Here is a 26,274-nt window from a genome sequence, read left to right on the forward strand (position 1 = left end):
TTTCTAGTGAAATGTGAATTGCCAAAGTTGGCATAAGCAGAAATTTGAACAATACAATCAAGGAAAACACAGTCAAAAAACTAACTCCACTGACGGTGGCAGACCCAGGTAACTCTGTGAGAACCTATCAGTATATGAAGGCAAATATAATTTCCCTACAATGTAAGTTGATACAGAATACAGAAAATAGGAATATTCTGGCTTGTTTACCAAGCAGTCACTCATCATTATGCTACGCATCTGTCAAAGTTATCCATAAACAGACCATGAACTCACCAACGAATAAGCTCACAAACAACCTTAATAAGCTACAGACAATCTCACCTCTGAATATATGCAAAAATCCTAGCATCTATTAAAAGAATAATATGTCATACTGATATAAAGGATATTCCAAAATGCAAGATTCATCCTTTCTGGACATTGAATACATGCACCTACACCAACAAGCAAAAATTGCCAACTCCTTAATCCAGCAACTTCAATTTTATGTTTTATTCCTAAGGAATAAAGCAGAGAGGTATTCGAAGATACATAAGGATGTTTATCATAATGTCATTTATAATGGAGAACATTGCTATCACTCCTTAGGAAAAAATAATAGGAAAACATCTTACACTTAACAGTTACAATCTATGGTAGACTGTTACAAGAGACATAAGTAAGATACACAAAGCATTTTGTTATTTAAAAGAAAAAATTCTAGCTGGCTACACAAATTAGGACTTTGCTGAAGAGGAGGCGTTTAGGACAGGTCTCAGAGGATGAGTAGCATTTTAACAGATATGATTGGAAACACAGAGGGATGTGTTTCTGGATCAGGAGATCCAGAAAGAAGTAGTGAGAAATCAAACTGAGAAAGCCGACTGGGTCCAAAGCATGAAGTGTATTAAATATAAATAGTACTAAATAAATCAGTGGAACAGAATTTAGAAGCCTGAAGCAGATTCAAATATGTGGGAACAAATTATATGACAAAAGCAACATTTTAAATATTGTGGGAAAAGGAGTTTTACTTATTTAATGATGCTGAAATAATCACTTACATTCCCTATCTCACATCAATAAACAAATATAGTCCAGTTAGATGGAAGATCCAAACATTTTAAAGTAATACAAAATGCTACCAAATACTTCAGAAAATATGGACAAACTTAGGTTTATAGATAATTTTCTAAACACGAAAAAAATCAGAAGTCAGGAAGGAAACTATAGACATGTTTTCTTCTCCCCAAAAATGATTATAAAATTGTATTACAGGAACCATCATAAGCTAACAATACACTGGGGAAGAATAGTTCTATGGCCCTAAAACACAAAGAACTCTAAGAAATTAACACAAATAAGCAAATAAAAAAGCAAGCAAAATAATTTAAAAAACCATAAGCAAACAATTCACAGAAATGCAAATGCAAATGGCCAATAAAATCATGAAAAGATGTTCAACCTCCTTAGGGTTCAGGAAAATATTAAGCAATAAAACACCATTTTTTTGCCCTATAAATACTAACAAAGCTTCAAGCAGATTGATCAAATGCAATGCTGGCAAAGCTATAGGGAAACAGTATCACATATTACCAGTAGGTAGGGAAACTGCTTGTATATTATTGAAAAACAATTTGGCACTACTTATTAAAATGGAAAATGTGCATGTCCTTTGATCCATCAGTCTGGTTTTTGTGAACGACTGCTACAGAAAATAGAATAGTACATGAAATATGTGCAAGGTTATTTATAGCAGCATTGATTTTTAATGATTAAAAAAAGAAAAATGCCGGGCATGGCGACTCATGCCTGTAATCCCAGCAACTTGGGAGGCCTAGGTGGGCAGATCACTTGAAGTCAGGAGTTCGAAAACAGCCTTGCCAACATGGTGAAACACCATCTCTACTAAAAATGCAAAAATTAGCCGGGCATGGTGGCAGCGCACCTGTAATCCCAGCTACTTGGGAAGCTGAGGCAGGAGAAATGCTTCTGAGAGGTGCGGGTTGCAGTGAGCTGAGATCGTGCCACTGCACTCCAGCCTTGGCGACAGAGCAAGACTCTGTCTCAAAAAATATTTAAAAAAAAAAAAAAAAAGAAAAACCTCCGCTGCCTTCAATGTTTACCTAAAAGGGGGCAGTTGATTAAGCTGGTGCATCTATACAATGAAATAATTTGCAACTATTAAGCAGAATAAGTCAGGCTAATATTTATTGAATATGATCATTAAATAATAAAATAGCAAATATACAAAATTTATATTTTAAAAATAACAAAACAGAAATAACTCATTACATGTGTGAACATATGCTTCACGGAGATGAAGTGGGAGATTATGTGTAAACTGTATTTGCTATTTGGCCAGAAAATAAGATTTGCAGGGTTGGAGGCAGGACAAGTTTTAATTTACTTAATTCATAACACTTTTGTTTGACTCATTGCAATAAGCACATGTTAGTAATTTTGCCAAGTTACTGTTGTCATTTACAAAAACATAACAATTTTTTTTTTTTTTTTTTTTTGAGATGGAGTTTGGCTTTTGTTGCCCAGGCTGGAGTGCAGTGGCGCGATCTTGGCTCACTGCAACCTCCGCTTTCCGGTTTCAAGCGATTCTCCTGCCTCAGCCTCCCGAGTAGCTGGGATTATAGGCGCCCACCACCATGCCTGGCTAATTTTTGTATTTTTTAGTAGAGATGGGGTTTCACCATGTTGCCCAGGCTGGTCTCGAACTCCTGACTTAAGGTGATCTGCCCGCCTTGGCCTCCCAAAGTGCTGGGATTACAGGTGTGAGCCACTGCACCTGGCTAACAATGTTTTTAAAAATAAATCATAATTGGTTATAATTTATATTGTCTTTTAATTGCTTTCCTGAAATATGAAAGAAAAGGAAATTCTTTTTATAATCTACTTCCTAGACAACCCACATGGAAATTGAAATATATCAACCAGCACATGGTCCTTAATTGTGATTACATTTTATTGCACTCAGCCTATTAAGTGCTTAAATTACCAGATAACAGAATCTATGTTCCTAATAGTGGAGAGTGTATTAACAGTATTTTTGTTCCCTATCGTAGCCCCGTTCCAACAATCACATGGATGAAGGTTAATGGTTATATTCCTAGTAAGGCACGTCTGCGGAAATCTCAGGCAGTGCTGGAAATACCGAATGTACAGCTGGATGATGCAGGCATTTATGAGTGCAGAGCTGAAAACTCACGTGGAAAAAATTCCTTTCGTGGACAATTACAAGTATACAGTAAGTGTTTTCAGCAAAGCATGATTGCTCTAGTCCCAAAAGTCAAACTGAAAGTGGAAATTACCTTTAACTAAATATTGTTTGTTAGGTACATAAAAACCAAGTAATAATTTATAATCATACTTCTTTCGTATGGTAAGGCATCATGTCAAATTACCCTACACATAGAAATGATTTAAATGATAAATGAATGGGGAATTATCGGTGTCTTTTTACAGCATACAGAACTTACGTCCTTAAAAATTAGCTATTTCCCTGGCACCAGCACTATCCTCTGACAAGTTAAAACTCTTGGAAAACTTATTAACTTATTCTAGAACTTGGCCAGAATCAGAGGTTCCAATCTAGTGTCCATCAACCAGATCCTGCCCAGGTGCCATTTTTTGTAAATGACGTTGGAACAAAGTCACACCCACTTGTTTACGTATCACCTATGTCAATTTTTGCCTGGCAATGGCAGAATTAAAAAGAGACAGAGACCAGCTGACTTGCAAAGACTGAAATATTTGCTTTTGAGCATTTTTCAGAATAAATTTGCTGACCTGTGGCCTAAATTAATACATCTGTATGATAAATAGCCCCTACAGCCTGCAAGTGTTTATATTGTCCAAAAATGCCAACCAGGTTGTGTCTAAGAATTAGGAAAATCTCATTCAAAAGTTTTTACAATCTCATCTTTACTTCTAAAGTTCAAAGTTGTTTGCACTTTTCATATTTGATTTACAGTATATATATAATGGATAAGTTAGGGTATTCTCATTTTCCAGATGAAGACACTAAAAAGAGAAGCAATAGGCTAGAGCATTGAAATAAGCAAATATAGATGCTTTGAATATATAGTTATCCAAATTTCATCTTGGCTGTTTCCTCCATGAAACCATGACTGTCTCTGTATCTCAAGATCAGTTCTAAAAGCTTAATGTCCTTTACAGGAATTCCTAAAGAGTATTTTGAAATATTAATATCTGAATTCAACCAGTCTTTCTTCATCTTTAACAACTCCTTTAGGAATTTAGCACTGTAACCAAATTGATTATGCATTGCACATTTTATCCATTCATTCATTGATACGGTTAATGTTTGTTAAGTGCCTCGTACTGCTCTACATGCCAGCAATAGAGCCCTGAAGTAACTCACGATCCATTGGACTAGAGGAAAAGCAAACTCCACATTAGAGGGGAGCATTCTATGTGCAGTGACAAAGGCATGTGAAGAGGACTGTGGGAATGCAGAGTCTACTGCATTCTACTCAGAGGAGTCAGGAAAAGCTTTAGAGAGGATTGGTACCTTAAGGGCTAAACAGGGGAGAGCATCTGGAAGAAAAGGACATAGACATTTAAATGTTCCTAAGATTGAAATATTAGTAGTGGTTTGATTGTTTTTAGGCCATGAATATTTGGATGAAATCCACGAAGTTTATAACTGTTCATAATTCATAAAACAAATCATTACGGCAACTCTCTCTAGCCATAGGGAAAAAAAAGTTTTTTTCTGTACACCAGTGGAGCAAAGATTAATGTTAAAATACACGGTCATTTTATTCTCACAGCAACAGTTTGAAGGATTACCATCCCTCTGTACAGATAAAAATCTGATACTGAAAGACAAGTGTTGAACCGGAACTTTACCACTGAAAGTTTTGATTTGTGATTTGTTGTGAAAGTTGTGATTTGTGAAAATCACAAATAATGTAAAGCATGCCTGTTACTCTGAAGGCTATCAGAGGAAAGTGCCAATTCTCTGTGTTCTGAAGAATGGCCCACACCTAAATAGAATTAGATCCTATGTTCTAGGGACTGAGGCTCCTACATAGCATGACTCTACTTACTCCTCCCTTAACACCAGCTACTTAATTCATGGGTAATGATGACTATTTCCAGAAATGTAAAAAAAAAATTGCTTTTACTCCTTATTACTGGTGTACATTCTAGTGAGAAAGTGCTACTTAAACAATCTGGGGTGTTCTTGTCATGCACTGTAGGCCAGCTGGGTAAAGACAAACCTACCCAAAGCATTCATCACTTTGAATAGAAAAAAAAAATCTAGATTGTTCCTTAGAAAGAGAAACTGGGCTGGATAGCTACTTGGCATATATTTGTGACAGGTGGGGAATGTATATTGAAAGCATGTGAACTCTTTCTTTAGCCCACGTTTAGGGTGGCTTTCTACCAGGCTCCATCAGGAGGCCATACACCTTGCTTTGCCCTAGAAAATCCCACTTTACATCTGCTGCCCTGTGACAATTATGAAGAGTGTCCTATTTCACTTCTAAAAGTATCTTGGTAACTAGGTGCAGTGGCTCAGACCTGAAATTCCAGCACTTTGGGAGGCCGTGGCAGCTGAACCTGTCTCTAAAAAAAATAAATAAATAAAAATACAAAAAATTATCTGAGCATGGCGTTGCACTCCTGTGGTCCCAAATACTCAGAAGGCTGAGGTGGGAGAATCACCTGAACCCAGAAAGTCAACGCTGCAGTGAGCCATTATGGTGCCTCTGTATTCCAGCCTGGGTTAGACCGTGTCTTAAAAAATATTACAAATAAAAAATAAAAGTATGTCGGTTATCATGTATTCATCCAACTTTTGTACTTTTAAAACTGTCGTGTTAGACATGAGGGCTCTCCTCCCCATCAAACTCTGTACAGTGTAGATAGGATTCAGTCATTTCCACCTGACTGGCAGTAGATATGGATAGCGTGGTGAATGGATGTTTCACTGTCTCCATGGTTTATATTTAGAATATTCTCTCAATAGAATGAATTACTTTAGGAAGCTCTGTAATTGGGACTCTATCTGTTAGAAGTACAGACTACCCTTTTTATCCAAACAGTCAATATTCATGTAGTACTGAAAACAATGGTAGCACATTGTTTTTGAAAGTACAATTGCAGGAATATTTATGCTTAGCTATTAGTTTCAAAAAATGAACCAGGGATCTAAGGCAGCATTTCTAGTCCCTTTTCTTGGTCAAAGCATTATAAAAGTGCTATATAGACGGTACGCATAAGTTTAAGCTGCAGATTTTACTGTTTTTAATTCAGTATCTACATTGTAAACATAGAACGACAAATGATACAACATCAAGAAGTCCATGGTAGTTAAATAAATTAAAATTAAGGTACACTTACATGTCTAATATAACATAAATAGGTCTTAAAAGTAATACTCATAAAAAAGAAATAAAACTTGGAAAAATTAAAATACTAAGTTTTGGAAATAATTTGAACCTTAGCATAAACTGCATAAATATTCTACTTGGTATGCCTTTCTTGGTAATAGGATTTTCATGGGTTAAGTCATTTCTTTGGCTATTTCTGTCCCCTCTAGTTTCTGATGACTGATCAAAAAGACCTGGTTTTAACTCATCATATAAAATTTTGTTTCTATAGTTCTAATGCAAGTTGAACTCTTGCTTGGTAAAGTTCTCAATTAAAAGGAAAAGAAAGAAATGACAAAAGAAATGAAGAACAAAGTAAGGAGAAAAGGGGTAATTGAAGGGGGAAAGGTGGAGGCAGGAAGGACAAACATCATTTAAGCAGTGTTATAAGGAGTTCTCAAAATGGGAAATATTTTATGTACACAAAAATCTCATTATATAGAGATATGTGATCTGTGAGTTTAAATACGTATCATGTGCCTCACCAACTAGTAATTTGTCACTCTATAGACAGGCACTATGACCTCTAGACAGTTTATATTTACTATTTCAAGTAGAATTGTATCAGTATTAAAATATTCCTTTTTCCAGAATGCTTAAAAGAAAAGTAAGTTGTACTGTACTAAGTATCCAGTAAAGGAATACAGTTTCATTTTCAGTGTAGAGTGGTATTATAGATTTCCTTATCTTCGTAAAATCTCTGGACAGTATCCTCACAAATGTTAATGGCTTCTATCATCTGCAATTTGATTGTAAGCTCTTTCAAAACAGTCTACTTTTTTTTTCATCTAGCCCTATGAATTCTGTTCAGCACACAGTGGATAATTTTTATTATGATTCTATACTGTTATAAAGATTAATGCTTAGGTATGCACATCATTTTATAATGTCCACTATGAAAAATAGATGAGAGTCAGGAAAGACTAAGGTACTAATGAAGGGAACTAATAATTACCAAGAGCTGAGCTTCTAGACACTACTATGAGGTGCTTTACATACATTAACTCACGATAACCCTTAGGTATTAGGATTCCCATTTGACAGATAAGAAACTAGACCTCAAAATATTAAGGAACTTATTACCCCAGGACCCATTAATAACAAATAGTAGAACCAGAATCCAACTGAAACTGGCAGTGACACCAAAATTCAAATCCTACCTCCACCCCCAAGGATAGCATGCTACTTCTCAGTGAGACACTGAGAACCTGAACTAAGGCATGAGATGAGAATGGCATCGAGAGCAGATAATTTCTACTTCTTATATACTACAGTTAACATTTTATTAATGTTACAGAAAACTGTATGATATATTAAAATCCTCGCCATTAGTTTTTATTCTTTTTTCTTTTCTTCAAAATACTGTTTATGTATGTTAGGTCTGATCTTTAAAGATGTTTTAGCTATTAAAATGTATTAAATACTTACTCTAGAAAATCATATAAAATTGTAGATTCCCGGTTAAAAATTTCATACTTAAAGACAGGTTTCAATCCTGTTCTATGCAGAAAAAATTCTTGCCTTGATTTCTACTGTTATTATGAAAGTGATGCCATATGTATATTCACAGTTGCTAGAAAACGAAGTTGAACATTACACATGGGCAATGGATTGGGGAGAAAGTAACCAATATATATTATCTTCTATCATCATAGTAGCTCATTGAAATAGGTATTACTATCTACAGCTTACAGCTGAGACTCATTATAGTTAAATAACTCATTTTCAGCCACATAATAGAGCAAGGGCATGGTAGCACTAGAATTTGAACCCATATTCACCCCCAATTGTATAATCTCTCCAATATAACACATTACCTCTCATTGGCCCACAGCTGAGAGTCATAATACTGAAAGTGATCTATGCGGATAAAATATGTTGACTCCTCAGTACATAAGAGTACGGAAGCAACAAAGGAGGCCAATAACACTTAGCATTTATCAGAAGAGAGTTACAGAATTTCTAATGACAAGAGATAATAAGCAAGAATTTTCTTTACGCACATCTGCTTAGCGTTTTATAAAATGTAACCCAGAGACTGATCTGAAACCGAAATGTATTACATAAGCATCGTGCATCTGGTGAGGCTTTAACAGCTCCTGGGTTTAAAGTGCCATATGTCTCTTCAGTTTTCCACATCCTAAAATAGGTGGCTTGACAAAAGCTAGATTTTAAAAAGTTATTAGGTTTGTTTTAAATGTGGTCCAACCTGCGATTTTTCTTTCCCAGATAGGTAAAAGACTTTCCATAATGCAGACCACGTCTTGGTGTCTGCTCACCCCGTGTTATTATTCAGAAGCCAAAGCCGATGCCCCTTAGTTACTTGCAATCCTCTGCCAAAAAAAAAAAAAAAAAAAAGTTTAAATGTAACCTTTTATGTTTCCGATTTTATGTTACCAGTAATTTTGTTGTTTTTGTAAGAATCTTGCAAGTACTGTACTGTCTTTTTCAGATTACAGCCTAAAACAAATTATTTCAGGACTTAATTCAGTTTTTAATGTTTTATTTTAAAAATTTTACCACTGCCCTTTCACATAATGTTTTTTGCCTCGGTCTGTATAGTATAGATCTAGTATTTTATAAAATATCTTGCAATGTAAAAAAGAAATCTGTTGTAGAAGTCAAGCTGATCTAGTATTGAACATAACCTACATTTTCCAGGTATTTTGTGAAGGATAGCCATTCATAAATTCCCATAGCCTTAATGTTAATTAATGTTTATTCAATGATGACATTAAATTTATTTTTCTAATATAGAGCTTAACTTCATTGTAACACAATCTACAACCCAAATTCCACTTGTGTGTGTGTCTGTGTGCATGTTTGTGTGTGTATGTTTATGCGTTTGTGTGCTTGTGTGTGTATCTGTTTGGACTTGCTTGAAAGCTTTTATATCATGTCAATTAACAAGCAGGCTATATATACTAACTGCATAAAGCATCTTAAGCAGCCAAGTGACATCACCAAGTTATACCATTTCAAGATTTTTTTTTTTTGCTATTATGCAACATAGATAGAGATAAAGATACAGATGTATAGATCTTACACATAACAACATAGTTTGGTATAAAAGATTCACACACGAAGTACAGCATTCAAAGCAACAAAATATGAAATGACATCTGTCTTTTATCTGCCAATAATTGACATACTGATAGCATTTTTTCAATTTTGAGGGCAGTGTAACAGGCCACTTTTATTTGTAGAATTCTTGGTAGAATGAATTTGAATAACATTTTAATGGCCTTTCATCCACTAGAGTTTGAGCTGATAGCAAACAGATATGATGGCACATTTATGTTCGTATCTTCAGAGTAAGCATTTTATCTATAATGGTATCCAAAAAAAAAAAATCTAAAGAAAGGAAAGAAAAAATTAATTCGTATTTATATTAATGTCATTAATCATATGTTCGATTCCTATGAAAAATTTGTTTTGGAATCAGGACTCTAAATTAGGCCACTTTACAGAGTATTCCAAAATATGTTTGAAGAAACATTTTTTCTTCCAATTTCTAATGGATTGTTTTCTCAGATGTCAAATCTGTTTTTATTTGAATATTTTAACTGTTCTTTTTTTCCTAGCTCTTCATTTCTATAACTTTTAAAAATCTCTTTTGAATTTATTTTAAAGGCTACAGTCATGGTACATTTAGAGATAGATCAATAAGTCTAACAAATACAATCAGTTATTTCAGGTAGAACACTGTTTCGCCTAACATTATGTTTAGAATCATTTCTGCTCTGAATGATCTCACTGTCTAGCTGAGTGTCAAACTCTAACCAACCAAAATATTTAATAACAATTTAAGTCAGCAACAGAAGAGAGGTAACAAGCTACGACATGAATATTTTCCAAACGAATAAGAACTACACGTGTCCAGAGGAGGTGCACATGACTCTTCTTTGAGGCTGTGATTAATAATCTTACTTAATTTAGAATAAATACTGAATCATGAGTAGAATTAGAAGAGACAGAGAATAGAAGTAGAACACTCTGTGTAGAGTGAACTGTTTAAATAAAATACAATGTGTGCTTGGGAGATAACACACCAGTTTATTTGGCTTACAAGAATCATGCATAGTGTAAAGTATTCTGGCAGATTAGTAAAGTTTACAGAAAAGCCAGATGTAAAAGTAGAGTTTAATATTGTTTGTGTATCTCACCACTCCTATCAGCATTTTAGCATATATGACACATAACTACAAAGAGATGATTTCCGAAGGCAGGTACAAAAATCATGATGAATATTTGAAACTCACTATGGTAAGATTTTTGAATGATAGCTTGCAGGCTTAGAAGCTGAATCACAGAATGTATTCCAAGGTCTACAAATCCTGACTATGCTATGCCAAAGTGGGGCTTCTAAAGTCTAGACTATATTGGCCAGAATACCAGTAAGCTAATAAAAGCAAAATTCCCTCTTAGAAACAAGTAACTAACTTTGTGACCTTGGGTAAATTTCTTTAACCTCTTTGAGTCAAAATCTGATTCATAAAATAGGACATGTTTGTTTGAAGGATGAATGTTACATGGATTAATTGAGAATTTGGCTCGGTGTCTAGGACATGGTAATGCACTAGCATTTAATAAATGTGAGTTCTTTCTTGCTCTTTCTCCTCCCTGCTAAACTGGCTTTGGTTTGGGTCATCTGCTTCTCCTTTATACCCACTATTCTGACATGCATGTGTAGTTTTCTTTATTTTTTATTTTTCCTTTTTGAGACAGGTTCTCACTCTGTCACCCAAACGGGAATGCAGTAGCATGATCATGGCTCAGTGCAGCTTCAACCTCCCATGATCAAACAGTCCTCCTGCCTCAACCTTCCAAGTAGCTGGACCAATAGGCATGCGCCACCACAACTGGATAGCGTTTTTTTTTTTTTATTTATTTTTAGTAGAGACAAGGTCTCACCATGTTGCCCAAGCTGGGAACTCCCAGGCTAAAGTAACCCCTCTGCCTTGGCCTCTCAAATTCCTGATATTACAAGCATGAGCCACCGTCCCAGGTCCAATGTGCAGTTGTTTAACACATCTTTTTTCATATGCTCTCCTTTTCCTTAGCAATGACATTAGACCACCTCTACCGCAGCAAAAACTCTTTAAGTGTAGAGCCTCTCTGTTTCTGTATTCTTAATAGCCTCTAAGATCGAACAAGGACTATGTAGCATATATGAAAGAACATATAAATGAATGAATGATCGAAGCCCTCAGTAGCACATATAAATATTTTTTAGTTTTTGCCAAAAATGTTGTTAGAAATAATAAGTTCAGTGCAATATTTTTATACGTACTTCTTTGACTGTTTTAAACAGAATATTTGTAAAGAAAGAGTCAGCTTTATTCAACATTTTTCCTTAAAAATTGGCCAATAGTGGAAATGAACTTTAACTTGTATCTTAAGATTTCATATAATTACAACAGTATCTCATTCTTAATAAAATAAATTTTCCTCTGTAACAATTTTGCAAAAATAAAAAAATTATATTGCAAGAATGTAAATTAAGAAAAATTTTACACTAATATCTGGATTCACAAATCATTTTTCCAAAGTCATTCAGGTGTTTTATATATATAGAGAGAGAGAGAGAAACAATCTGAGTAGATACACTGTATATTTCTACCTGCGCTAATGCTGCCCCACTACATTTGAAAGAGCAATTGACTCTAGTACCTGACTTCCTATTAAACTGGTTCAGGTGCCTTGGGGATAACTAAACCACTTAAAGTCCAAAAAAAAAAGAAGAAGATTTTGCATAGTTACAATAGCATTTTATATTATCAAAATATCTTCACTCCTATTTTTTGGGGGTACAGGAAATAGAATTTTGTGTGTAACCCAATGCCGTTCTTCTTCAAAATACCTATGGTTGAATGAATTGCTTTTAAAAAAATACGTTGAATTTTTTCATGTAAATTTTAAACTTGGTAAAGCGTTTGAGAAATGAAATCATCCTTGTTTACTGCTTACATACTTACAGCCTACCCACACTGGGTAGAAAAACTGAATGATACTCAGTTAGACAGTGGGAGCCCTCTCCGTTGGGAATGTAAAGCTACTGGAAAACCCAGACCCACGTATCGTTGGCTGAAGAATGGAGTACCCCTCTCACCTCAGGTACTGTTGGGAGTTATTAACCTGCTCTGTTGCAATTTTAGCGAGATTTCACACAGGACAAACTAGGCTTCTTTAGTCTTATTGAAAACCTTTTCCTATTTCTGATTCATATAATAGGACGTGTTTGTGTTAAGGATGAATGTTACGGGGATTAACTGAGAATTTAGCTCAATGTCTGGGATATAGTAGTCATATATTTTAATATATTTTGAGTGAGAAACATAACAAATATATAAGCATTTTTAAATTTTAATTACCTCATTACATTTTTTGGTAATACAGTGTTTCTTTAAACTGTTTTCAATCCTATAAATTTTTATGAAACTATCAATGATTATCATAGACTTATTTCCATTTGTAGTTAACCTTTAGATATCACCTAAAATTACTCGGTATCTTCGTTGATACACAAAGCACTGCCAACTAAGATTTTTTTTTTAATGATTTTCTTGGCATTAAGTAGACAAGACATCTGGTTGTTTAACAACGTTTTAAATTTAAAATTTGTTTTTGAAATATGCTCTTGACTTAAGGTTACCTTAATTTTCACATGCTCAATTTTTTTATACTATCTTCTGATACTGAAGTATATTGTCTGACCAATAATTTTATCTAGAATCTAGTCACAAGGCAGTTTTCTATTTGTGTCAGATTTTTAGGAAGTGAGTGAAAATGGCAAACTCCTGATTGGATCAATATAGTAAAGGGATTGTTCTTATGACCTGGGCTATTTTTAACCTTGATCTCATGTGTCTACAACCTCAATCCTTTCTATTATATGAATCCTTCTTTCCCTTTGTAAATGGAATGCAAATAAAAGCATCACCTGCTGATTATATTTCACAAGCTCAACTAGTGTACCAAAAAAAAGGCACCTCACTTTAAAAACCAAACTGAAAGTAAAACTTGTCAGAATAACTACAAAAAAATTGTAATTTCTTTTTCAACCAATAAATAACTATAATTTACAAGAGGCATGTTATAATAAACTAATGAACCGTACATTTACATTGCTAAGTTGCCAAATAATGTTTAACTGCATTAATTGCAAACTTGTTTTTTCTTAGTCTAGGAGAGAATACCCATAAAATTCGTGTTATTTGTTTACTTTCTAGATCTAATTTTTTAATTCCATTACAGAGTAGGGTTGAGATGGTTAATGGAGTATTGATGATCCACAATGTGAATCAATCAGATGCTGGAATGTATCAGTGTTTGGCTGAAAATAAGTATGGAGCCATTTACGCTAGTGCTGAGCTGAAGATTCTAGGTATGCAGTTTCTAAGTAAATAAATGGAAAAAAAAAAAAACCTTGCTTCTTTTCATGCTCTAATTTTTACTATACTGAAGGTTTATGATGTGGTTGTAAAAATCTATTTTATGGTTGAAAAGAAATACTATGTCTTGCTGATTTTTTTTAACTTTAGTAGACAGGTTTATGTTGTGTATAGTTTGTCCCATAACTTTTTGTTCGTATAGTTTTTCTAACTTTAGTTTTAATCTTAAAAGGTCTACACAATACATCTTTGCTATAGCACTTAAAAAAAATCATGTAAAGAAATATATGTTAACTTCCAAGGAAGAATGCCTTGAGGGTAGGAGATCAGAATATAGAATTCCAGCAGCCTGTCCATGCTCCCATAGCAATGCTTAATAATTTCCCAGGCAGTTCCTATCAGTAGCTGTGTGGATCCTGCAAGACAAGACTCCAGGCTAAATCACTCTCTCCTCATGGGGCATCAACTAATACTATCCTTACGTAACAGGGAAAGGCTTCCTGACGCCAGGCACTACAATCTCATAGGGTTACACCCTTGATAAGAATGTAACCCAGACACTGCATTTCTTCACTATTTAAATACTGCAGGAAAGAATCAATCTAGTGAAACAGACTACCCAGAATAAGCCTATATGAGCCATTGGAATGAATTTTACTTTTCTTACTTTGATTTTTTCCTAAACTGGTTCTGGGATGTTTGTAATGTAAAGAAAGATACTCACTCATTGTCTTTCCAAAGCGGGCAGAAGTTCAAGTGTGTTTTCTATTCCCCATTTAAATTCTCAAAGCGTAACTTAAGAGAAACACCAAAGATCTCAGGAATCTTGGAGCCTTCCATTTACGTATCAGCTAAATGTAATACATCCTAAAGCAATTTGTTGAATTATGAATATTTGCAGTTGAAATTTCTCCACATTACAACAAATCCATCCAAAATAGATCTAGGATTCTTCCTTTCAGTCTCCTTCATTCTAACCAATCAAATGTTAATGAACTTTCTTGTCAACTCACAGTATAATAGCACTGAATTAAAAGGCTGATTCACCCTTCACCTAGTTAGTAGCCCTGAAACATTTCTCAAACCCTTATCATTCACAAGAAATATTTTCAAAATTACTTTTTGTAAATTCTATTCCCAGGAGGCAAAAAAAAAAAAAAAGTTACCTGCAACTATCTCCTCATAAATTTCTTTAGCTTTTTAACTTTTTTTCTTTGAGACAAAATCTCACTGTCGCTCAGGCTGGAGTGCAGTGATGCCATCTCTGCTCACTGCAACCTCCACCTCCAGGGTTCAAGAGATTCTCTTGCCTCAGCGTCCCAAGTAGCTGAGAGTACAGGTGCCCACAGCCACACCCAGCTGATTTTTGTATTTTCAGTAGAGATGGGGTTTCACCGTGTTGGCCAGGCTGGTCTTGAACTCCTAACCTCAAGTGATCTGCCCACCTCAGCCTCCCAAAGTGCTAGGATTACAGATATAAGCCACCATGCCTGGCTAATTTCTTTGGTTTTAAAAAATCTCTTAACCTATCTCAATTCTATACATATCTTTTTCAATGTTGTGACATGCATTATGTTGCTATATGATATATTTTATATATATAATATGAAATACATATAATATCAGATTGGTAAAAATAAATGTCACAGATACTGTAGACTTGTAGACATCTTTCAGGTTCTCTTTTAGATTCAAAAGTGTTTTGATCTAAATCATAGTATACTCAATATTAATATTTATGAGTGAATGATCAAACTTAAGTGAAAAATTACAAGTAAAATTGCTAATTGAAATTCAAATAATTCAATTTTTAAAAATTAATTTTTAAACAATGTATTATATAAAACATTTAATGTTTTATATTAAAGTAATATACAGAATAAGTTAAGATTCATAGATGGGAAATGGAAGACACAGGATTGTCTTTTTCGCACATCACCTCCATCTTACCAAAGGAGGCTCAAATGCACTCTCTCAGTTAGCCTCTTGCTCTTTTGCCAAGGTCATTCACGAGTCTTACATAATTGAAGTTGGTAATCACAATTAAAACATGTCACTTTTTGAAATAGCCTTTACCTGTAGATCCCACATTGTATGAAATCATCACCTGCTAATGTACTAAGGTACATATTAATTAATAATAAGTAAAATTTTGAGCTACTGCCTTTTTCATGTGTAGATATACTATGATTTTATGAGAAATGCCTCCCAGAAGAAAAAGTTACAAAATCTTCGTGAATCACCCATTAGAGATTATTGTCATTGCTTCTGGTAGAAACTAACATTTGCTTTTTTAATAGCTTCAGCTCCCACTTTTGCACTGAATCAACTGAAGAAAACAATAATTGTTACCAAAGACCGAGAAGTTGTCATAGAGTGCAAACCCCAAGGCTCTCCAAAACCAACCATCTCTTGGAAGAAAGGAGACAGAGCAGTTAGAGAAAACAAAAGGTTAGAATCTATTTTATAATTCAAGTTCAACATTAGACTTTTTTGAGGTTGCAGGTGACACACACAAACTATGCAAGAAAGAGTCTTGCAGTACCATGAAACGTATTTTATGAACTGATTGAAACATGGTTTTGCCTATATAGCGATTTTAAAAGAACCCGAAGTTTGACTTCAAAATGGTCAGTCTTCTTTGCCTCCATGGGGTTTTAGCACAAGTTGGAAATTTCACTAGGTTTTGAAGAAAGTACACGTTAATTAAACTAATTATTTTGTTTGTTTTTCTTCTTGCTTCTGCATTTAGGAGGTCTACAAATCATCTGTGATAATTTTTAAGCATTATGTTTTAATTTGATTTTAATACAAATGATAAAAACGTGTGAATCTTCTAGATAATCATGACAGAATTCTTTCATGTGATATTTATGCCAATGCTTGTCTTTTTATCCAGGTCACATTTAGGCAAAATAGTATAGGATTATTTTTAGTGCCATAGGCAAATGAGAAATGAGCAGAGGAATATTTAATATGTAAACATTTGTCTTTGGCAATTAAAGCCAAAGGATATCACAGGAGTACAAATGGAGAAAAAATCATGAGGGAATCAAATCATCACATGGCAATCTATTTGTGCCAAATTTAAATGTTCCATGTCCTACTATTATTGATATATTGGTATTACAAACGGTGATTCAGCTTTGACAAAATAGTATCCTCTATTATGTCAAAATAATATTGTACTGTATTAGATTTTGTTTAATTGATCTAGAAATATAAGGAGTTTATGACTTGTTTTATGTTTGTCCCAATCTACATAAAGTATAATTAAAATAATTTAAGTCTGCATTAGCGGTTCACTTGAATAATTTCTTAAGTAACAGTGAAACATTTTGAAAAATTTTAAAAGAGTATTTTTGTTTTCCATCAAATCTGAGGAACACTGATTTAAATAGTCTATTTCAGATTAAATAATTTTTGGAATTACTGGCTTCAGTTTAGACCCAAAGATCTATGCTTCTTGGAAAGGGTGATCACCTGGGATTGGGATGGGCCATCACTGGCACTCTTACACCAAAAGACCTATCATAAGGGTCAAGGCTGTCACTCAAAACAAAAGACAGGCTAACAAGAGAAAAACATAACACATTTATTTAATCGAAGTTTTATGTGACACAGGGGCCTTCAGAAATGAAGACTCAAAGACTTAGAGAAAACTCTTTTTATGCTTAGGTTCAATGAAGAATAGAGAGCCGTGTAGAAATATGATTGGACAAAAAGGATGTGATCTAATGGTTATAGACTGAGAGGAGAAATCCGGCAAGGCCTATGTGTTCAGATTCTTCTTGGCCTTTTTGTGTGGTATTCCTTTCCTCCAGGTGTAGGACAAGTCACCTGTCACATGACATAATTCAAGGGAGAAGGAAGAAGGTCAATCTTTCCAGGTTCTATGGCTTGCTTTGACGAAGGGAAGTTATAGTTTCTCTGATCTGCCTTGGGGGAGAGAATTCTGGTTTCTATCATTCTCTTCAGTAGAGAAAGATGAGTGTGAAACAGACAGATGGGAGAAGTTCAAAAATATCCTGCTTCCAAGGTCCTCTCAGTCTTCTTCAGGTCAAAGTACTCTGTGCCATATTCTGGGGTATCATGTTCTGAGCCCCAACAACATACGAATTGTTTTAAAAAGAATTTCTCATTCTTAAGTTGGGGGGTGGGTAGCAAATGACAAATTGTGAGATCATTGTTGCCTATGACTGAATTGATCAGTGATTGAATATTAGTGGATTTTTGCTCACAACACTATGATTTTTTAAAAACTGCACAAACGTAATTAAAGTAGAAGAAAATTGTTTCGTTGCAAAGTAAGAACAAATAATTTACACTGCTAGGTTATTTTTTCTGAATGTATTAAAAAGCTTACAATGTCATGAAAATACATATGCCTTATCTATGCAAAACATTCTATCTGAAATGCATGACTTTGTTTTATGTTTCTGGGTGTCATGTGAGTTTTGTCCTATTTATTTCAGTTCACAATAAGAATGTTCTTCATCTACTGTTCACAAATGTCACATGGTGAGTTTAAAAAATTAGGGTGGAACCTCTTTTACCAAAGCAAAAGTATTGACAGAAGTAACAGGATTATGAGTATTCTATTACAACAACATAAGCTTACTAAATTTTTTATTTTTCAGATATTGAAAAATACAGTTTGTGAATTTTTCAGTTTTCTTGTTTCTCTTTCTTTCTTTACTGCTAACCCTTGGAGTTAGTAAGAAAGATACATTGACCCGAAACTCAGATCATTCAATTTTTTCTAGATGTCAATACTTCTGGTCAAAGTGTTGTTTAGGAAGAAGGATAAAATGTAATTTTTTTTTAATTTATTCAAGTAAAAGAAAGACTCAGCCACATTTCCTTAGCATTCTGCCTACCTTGATCTACATGTTTGAGGTCAATAAACTGGCTTTACTTAATAACAAAGCCCAGACATATAGTGCATTTTTATTCTTAAAATTGATAGGCACACTTACAAAATACCATTTTTATTATTGAACGACTTGTTACCATATCTGGCAGCCCTAGGTTTTAAGAAGAAAAATGTAGTTCACTACAAAAAATAATAACACTTAATATTAAATAAGAAGCTAAGATTTCAACAGCAATAGACAGAATTCCATAATACAAGAAGACACATAGTTGAAAAATTGTACATTCTAAAATTATGACTAGAAACCTAACAATTTCAAATGTCTATATTTTACATTCTTTAAAAGAAGTCAGTTACAATGACAACTTATTTTCTTGAGGAAATTTTAGATTGCTTCTCTGTTATAATGCACATCAACCATTTGATTACAGCTCTAAATATAAATTTAAATGGAAACAGAGGTGTTAGAAAACTGTTAAGACTTCAAAAAGTTTGTGTCATTTTTTAATTTATAATTTACATTGGGTGTGCAGATTCAAATCATGGCTTATTTTATTGGAATATAAATATAAATATCATTCATATGATCTACATCAAATATGTGCCCCACTCATCCAACCTACAACAATTGGGACAAAAATGTTGAATGAATTAGCGTTGTCCTTCATTAAAAATTTTGTTGTTTTGGATTCATTCCAAAGAACTATTGAAACAGCAAATGGCAGTTTCTAGATAAGAAATAAATAATAATATTATATTGGGGAAAAGGAATTAACGTAATAGTATATTATAAAAGAGACATTCAGGCCAGGTATGGTTCTCATGCCTATAATCCCAGCACTTTGGGAGGCCAAGATGGGAGGATCACTTGAGCCCAGGAGTTTGGGACCAGCTTGGGCAACATAGCAAGACTCCTGTCTCTACAAAAAAAAGAAGAAAAAACAACTTAAATGAATAGTCAGGCATGGTGGTGTATGCCTATAGTCCCAGCTACTCAAGAGGCTGAGGTGGGAGGATGGGTTGAGCCTGGATGGTTTAGCTAAGCCATGATCATACCACTGAGCTCCAGCCTGGATGACAGAGGAAAACCCTGTCTCAAAAATAATAATAAAATAAGATCAAAAAGAAATATTAAAAAAAAAAACAGAATACATCAATTGCTTTCATAGCATAAAATTATGTCCAGAGCAATGGCATAAAAATGTAATATATAGTTTTAATTGCAGGAAAATATAATCTAATCATCTGAAAATATGTCAGAAAATCTCAAAGGTAAATTTAATTTAGCATTACTGAAATTTAAATTGTAAATAAAATGATTGAAAGTGATAGAACAACTGAAGGTTATAGTTCGTCATTTATCAACAGAGTGCCAAATAACTGTTTGGCTCATTTTTTTCTACCGTGTTTTGAGTAAATCTGCCAGGTTTAGTTTTTCTTGTTTTCTTGAGGGTGAGTGTCTTCAAAACACAGTATGTTTTTTGTGTATATATTTTGCTAAGGAAATTTAGAAATCATTATTCTAAAGTTGAAAATTTGATAATAACTAGAACATAATATGACTTTTAGAAAAAAATATGATTAACAAATTAGTTGCCTGCTTATATATTACCAAACATTTCATTCATTTGGCCCTAAATGATACAACTAAAATATACAAGAAAATGGATTACATCAGAGCTAAGATTTGTTTACATTTGTTTGTTACTGAATGTCACAGAATGATCAATATGAACTCTCTTCAGATAGTAAATCACATTATTACTAATAATGATGATGACTGCTTATGAGTTCGTAGCATTTATAATTTGCAAAGCACTTTAACGTTGTTGGTAAAAGTATAAACCAGTGTATAAAAAGAGGACTTACTTGCTCTGCTTATCCTGCAGATTATGAGGTTTCGATAAGTTACCTAATTTATTATCTTACTAAATTAAAAGAGTAAGCTGATGGGGTTGGGAGAATTAAATGAAATTTTACGTGTCAAATACATTGCCTAGTGTATGACATCTACTCAGTACTCAGTGAATGTTACGTATAATGATAATGATACTGATGACAATGATGATGATGGTGGTGGCGGTGGTAATGGTGATAGTGATGATGATGGTATCTGTATCAAGCCATTTTCATACTCCTATAAAGTACTGCCCAAGACTGGGTAATTTATAAAGGAAAGAGGTTTGATTGACTCACAGTTCAGCATAGCTGGGGAGGCCTCAGGAAACGTACAATCATGGTGTAAGGCAAAGCGGGCACAAGGCACCTTCTTCACAAGGAGGCAGGAAGGAGAAGTGCCAAGCAAAGGGGGAAGAGTGCCTTATAAAACCATCAGATCTGTGAGAACTCACTCCCTATCAGGAGAACAGCATGCGGAATACCACTCCCGTGATTCAATTACCTCTACCTGATCCCTCCCTTGACATATAGGGATTATGGGGATTATAATTCAAGATGAGATTTGGGTGGGGACACAAAGCCTAACCATATTAATATAATTTGTACCTTTGAATCTTAGAATACTGGCATCCATTTCTGTTATCAGTAGTCTGGAAATGCTTACCATTCTCCTTTCTTTCTCCAGTCATTAAGGGAAAAGAATACCTAAGATTTGTTTCCAAGGACTAAAGGAGTCTTTTACATCTTTTGTGTCATAAATTTGTTATTCATCAATCTATGTCCCCAAATCACCATTCTTTGTTCATCAGAGCCCCAAACCTGTCGTCATTTATTCCTGGCATTGAAAATCTCATCTCCCTTACCTATTTCTAGCTCAATGTCTTTGGAATAGGTTCCTGTCCCAGCAGACCAAATATTTACTTGTTCCATTACAATTTTATAGGCCACGTACAAATAGACAAATAGACATGGGGAGTTAATGGAAATAGAAATGAAGTATTTTAAAGACTTTTTTTTTCCCAGTGTTTTTCTTTAAGGGCTCTCCAGGTTTTCCCCCATCACTTTCACTTTTGAAGATCACCGGCACATAGTCACTCAGGTTCCTGTATCAATCATGTCCCTTTTCATACTAAAACTAATAAACTCCAGAAGTACTAGGAAGTAAAATATTCCACAGGGATTTTCTCCTCTAGTAGACTTTCATTCAGAATGTTTTGCTCATCAAACTCATATTGGATTTTCACTCCAGCTCATTATTTCCATTACTTGGCCATTAACTTTTGTTAAAATATAATCATCCAGAAGCACTCCAGCAGTGCACAAATATTAAGTCTTCATTATTACATGTTCAATTTCCTGTACTTTTTGTGGACAAAGACAATCTTAGCTAAAATGAAGAATACATGGTTTTTGATAAAGGTATAGTTTATTTTGTTTCCTTTCTGTAAGTGCATACATAAACTGTTGTTGAACCTCATAGAATGTCATATATGTTTAAAATTATTCACAATTATTGAAATTTCAATGTATTTTAAGCACTAGTTTTTATGTCCAGGCAGAGTAAGGTAACAATTACCTTACATTACCAGAGATAATGGACTATAATTCAAACTGGTGCTTAAGAAATCCTGCATACAAAAAAAATAAAATTATCCTATGGAGGTGCAGTATTATAGAATAATTTTTCTTTTATGGGACTGTAATCTAAGCAAAGACTTGTCCAAAATCTAACATAATGGCCCCTTGCTCACTAAAGGAGCTTCAGAAAGGCAAAATTTTCAACTTACTCATTTAACACGCATAGAAAATTGCACTAGAAATACCCATTATTTGACTTACAGTGGGAATTCATGTTGTGTTTATTAGGCAACAGTGATGAAGCTCACATACTGATTCAGAGACATATGGGAAAATCTGTTCTTAACAAAAGCCCTAAAGGACACTGTTGCTGAGAAGAAAGCAAGGTCTTCTTACTTTATCTATGGAAGAGGAATTCATGGGTATAATTAGGGTCTTGTTTTTGTCCCTTTGTTTCCATCTACATGCTGGGTTTGCTAATGAACAAGCTGTTTTGTTGTTTCCTCTGTGACAGTGTCTTTTACATATTAAGAACATAAAACAATATAAACTTTAAGTATCTGGGTTTTCCTTAGTGTGTAAGAAATTGTATAATGAAGGAAAATTAGCATTCATAAATCAAGAATGTATAATTTGAATTTATTTGTGAATTAATATCTATGTTTTCAAAAGAAATAAAATGATTAAATGGCATTATTTACCTAAAGGAAGAAAGGTTTATATCTGAATTTATAAGATTTAGTAACTATAAACTGCTTACAATAAAAGATGCCTTAGTACTCAGGGATGGTTACTTGCTGTTTCCTGTCCATGAACTTAAGGCGATGAGAAGAAAATGGCCTTACATTCATTATGATGAGATTAAGATACTGACTTCCTGATTTCAGTGAAAGCTAACTGCACAAGACTGTGCCTGAGTCACCTTCTTCATCTTTTCCTTAGAATGCTAATTTTTTATTAGAAAACATTTTAAAATATAAAGCATTAGCATTTTATTATGTTTTATTAGAAAAATATAAAAGGAAAGAAAACACAGTCATAGCAGCATTGGAAATTAAGAATATATAGCATTGGAAATTAAGAATTGTTGACTTCTAGGAGGAATCACCACTTCATATAGAAATGAGCTAAATTAAGAATTTATCAATGAGTCATTGAAACCTAAACCTCTGAAACTTTAATGAAGTCAATTAAGAAACCAGCAGAGGAAAAATTTTACTCACTTCTACTTTATGTCCATATCTACTAAATTCAGAAATTGCGTCTTACTACAGAAGCTGGCTTGAACCTCCCTCCCACCTGCAAGGTGGTAAGATGCTATGTCCATATTCCACCCCATCTGAACTAATCCAACACTTTTTTGGACATTATGAATCCAGCAATGGGGTGAGAGAGGACATAAATCTTGGATTTCAAGTGATTAGTAAATAAAGCATAATGTCAACAAGTAGTGATACAGAGGAAAAATATTGAAATTCATGGATTCTGGAAATTATGTAATTCTGTCTACTACTTCTAGCAAAAGAAGGACTATATACTGTTTCTAATTTTTCAGGAGTAAATTTACCTCTAGATACGACTAAGGACTAGAGAATGGAAATTGACAAACATCTCACCTCAGTCCAGTTGAGCTTCATTATAGCCTTAGTACACCTTGAGCATTTGACTACAGCTGTGTACCTAACTGACCTCGAGATTAATATTTGGGGAAGAGATTCTGGAGCACTGAGAGAAAAAAGAGACAAATAAAACTGAAAATATTGCCAATTGGCAAAAATAGGCCTGTAGACATAGGAGCACAAGAGAGTTTAAAGCACACACACACATTAAGCATGACATTTAAATGATAGTCATAAATTTGGTAACAAGATGTCAAGCAAATATAAAAAGAATCATCATCATGCTTAAGTACAATGCAAAAAAATTATGTGTGTGTGTGTGGGTGGGTGGGTGTGTGTACAAATAAGTTAATAAATATCAGGAGTCGCAAAGCAAAAAGCTAAAAGCATTCTAAATCATGGTGACAATGCAAGTAAACATAGTCATAGTCCATATAGGAAAAATTAAAGATTAAAGTAACAAAAAACAGGTATACTGTAGAAGCATTGTAGGTTTGTTTGTTTTTATTGAGATAGGGTCTCACACTGTCACCCAAGCTGGAGTGCAGTGGCGCATACACAGCTCACTGCAACCTCAACCTTCCAGGGTCAAGCATTTGTCCCACCTCAGCCTCCCGAGTAGCTGGGACCACAAGAGCACACAGTCACCACCATGCCTGGCAAATTTTTTAAATTCATTTTGGTAGAGATGGGGTCTCACCATGTTGCCCAAGCTTGTCTTGAATTCATGGGCTTAAGCACTTCTCCCAGCTTGACCTCCCAAATTGCTAAGATTATACATGTGAGCCACTGTGCCCAGCCCACTGTGGGCTTTTTTAATTACATTTTTGATGAGTACTTAAGGACAATGAGAAAATGATGGTATATTATCAGTGGAAGAAATCATTGAACACGGTACAAATTTCATTTGAAGAGAAAATGCCTGCATGGACACAAATACATTAAAATTACTGGAAATAAATGCAGCTAATTGTTCACAGGTTATCTCTGAGAAGAGGATTATAGATAATTGTAAACGCCACTTTATGCATTTCTCTTTTGCATCACTGTAAGGAAATACCTGAGGCATGGCAATTTATAAAGAAAAAGAGGTTTAATTGGCTCACAGTTACACAGGCCATACAGGAAGTGGCATGCCAGCATCTCCTTCAAGTGAGGACCTCAGGAAACTTACAAGCAAAGTGGAAGGTGAAGCAGAAGCAGGCACCTCACATGGCCGGAGTGGGAGCAAAATAGATAAGAAGACTGGGTGCAGTGGCTCAGGCCGGTAATCCCAGCATTTTGGGAGGCCGAGGCAGGCGGATCACCTGAGGTCAGGAGTTCGAGTCCAGCCTGGATAACATGGTGAAACACTTTTCTACTAAAAATACAAAAAAATTAGCTGGGCTTGGTGGCACATTCCTGTAATCCCAGCTACTCGGGAGGATGAGGCAGGAGAATCGCTTGAACCCAGGAGGCAGAGGTTGCAGTAAGCTGATATCGTACCATTGTACTCCAGCTTGGGCAACGAGAGAAAAACTCTGTCTCAAAAAAAGAGAGATGGGAAGAGGTCCCAGAGTATTTTAAACAACCACATATTTAGTGAACTGAGCAAGAACTCACTTATCATCCAGGGGATGATGCTATACCATTCACAAGGGATCTGCATCTGTGATCTAATCACTTCCTAGGAGGCCCCATCTCCAACACTGGGAATCCGATTTCAACATAGGGTTTGGAGGGGACCAACATGTAAACCATACTATCCATATTTCTAAGCTTGGTCTCTTTCAGAGAATTAATAACCCAAAATAATGCAAATTTATTGAATAACAGTGTACTCACACTCTGCCAAATAGTTGAATGAGAATGGGGAAAAAATTCTCACATTTTCAAATAATTCAATTTTTGACAGTATGTTTACATAGTATAACAATGATCACAAATATCTAAATTAATGGCATCCACTTAAACACAGAAGATCAGAAGATAAACACTTCAGGAACCCTCAAAATATCGGTTCCTAATATTTTCCAAATTTAGGGTGATGGAAAACCTAAACACTCCTCTTTAAAGTCCTTCAAATATTTTCTTTTTCTTGACCACTCCACCAGTTTGTTTCTAGATCTCACTTTTTTCTTAATTGTTGAATATAATAAAATAAGTCTAAACTCCCAACGGGAGGTAACACTGAGAAACTCAGTTAATTTGAGCTGTAAATGACAACAGAACAAGTCTGGTTTATTGTACTATGAGCACCTCCAGTTTTTGACTTTACATGTTACGTCTCTGGCTAATTACCAGTTTAGGAAACAGTTTATAAATTCTACTTCTAACCATGGTTCATTTACCCCAGTTACTATAAATTGCTTCACAAGTTGCCTGGTTGTGCTCTCCACATAAGCACAACTTAAACAAGCCATTAATTGCTCACAGGCTTTTCTTTTCCAAAAGCCCTCCAGACTACAACTTTCAGTTTAATTTGTCCTTAATACAAACAGCATCTAAAATACTTGGGAATTCAAGCATCT

The 26,274-nt window shown here is 34.5% G+C and overlaps 1 protein-coding gene across 1 annotated transcript in view; it reads left to right on the forward strand.

The window, feature by feature from the left end:
- CNTN5 (contactin 5) overlaps positions 1-26,274 on the forward strand; it is a 1,356,469-nt gene that overhangs the window by 1,050,693 nt on the left and 279,502 nt on the right. Inside the window, exons 10-13 of the mRNA XM_054524966.2 lie at positions 3,060-3,241; positions 12,379-12,515; positions 13,656-13,785; positions 16,093-16,243. Of these exons, the coding sequence (XP_054380941.1) occupies positions 3,060-3,241; positions 12,379-12,515; positions 13,656-13,785; positions 16,093-16,243 (600 nt within the window). The remainder of the gene's footprint in view (positions 1-3,059; positions 3,242-12,378; positions 12,516-13,655; positions 13,786-16,092; positions 16,244-26,274) is intronic.

This window comes from Pongo abelii, chromosome 9, assembly GCF_028885655.2.
Source record: "Pongo abelii isolate AG06213 chromosome 9, NHGRI_mPonAbe1-v2.0_pri, whole genome shotgun sequence".
Lineage (NCBI taxonomy): Eukaryota > Metazoa > Chordata > Mammalia > Primates > Hominidae > Pongo > Pongo abelii.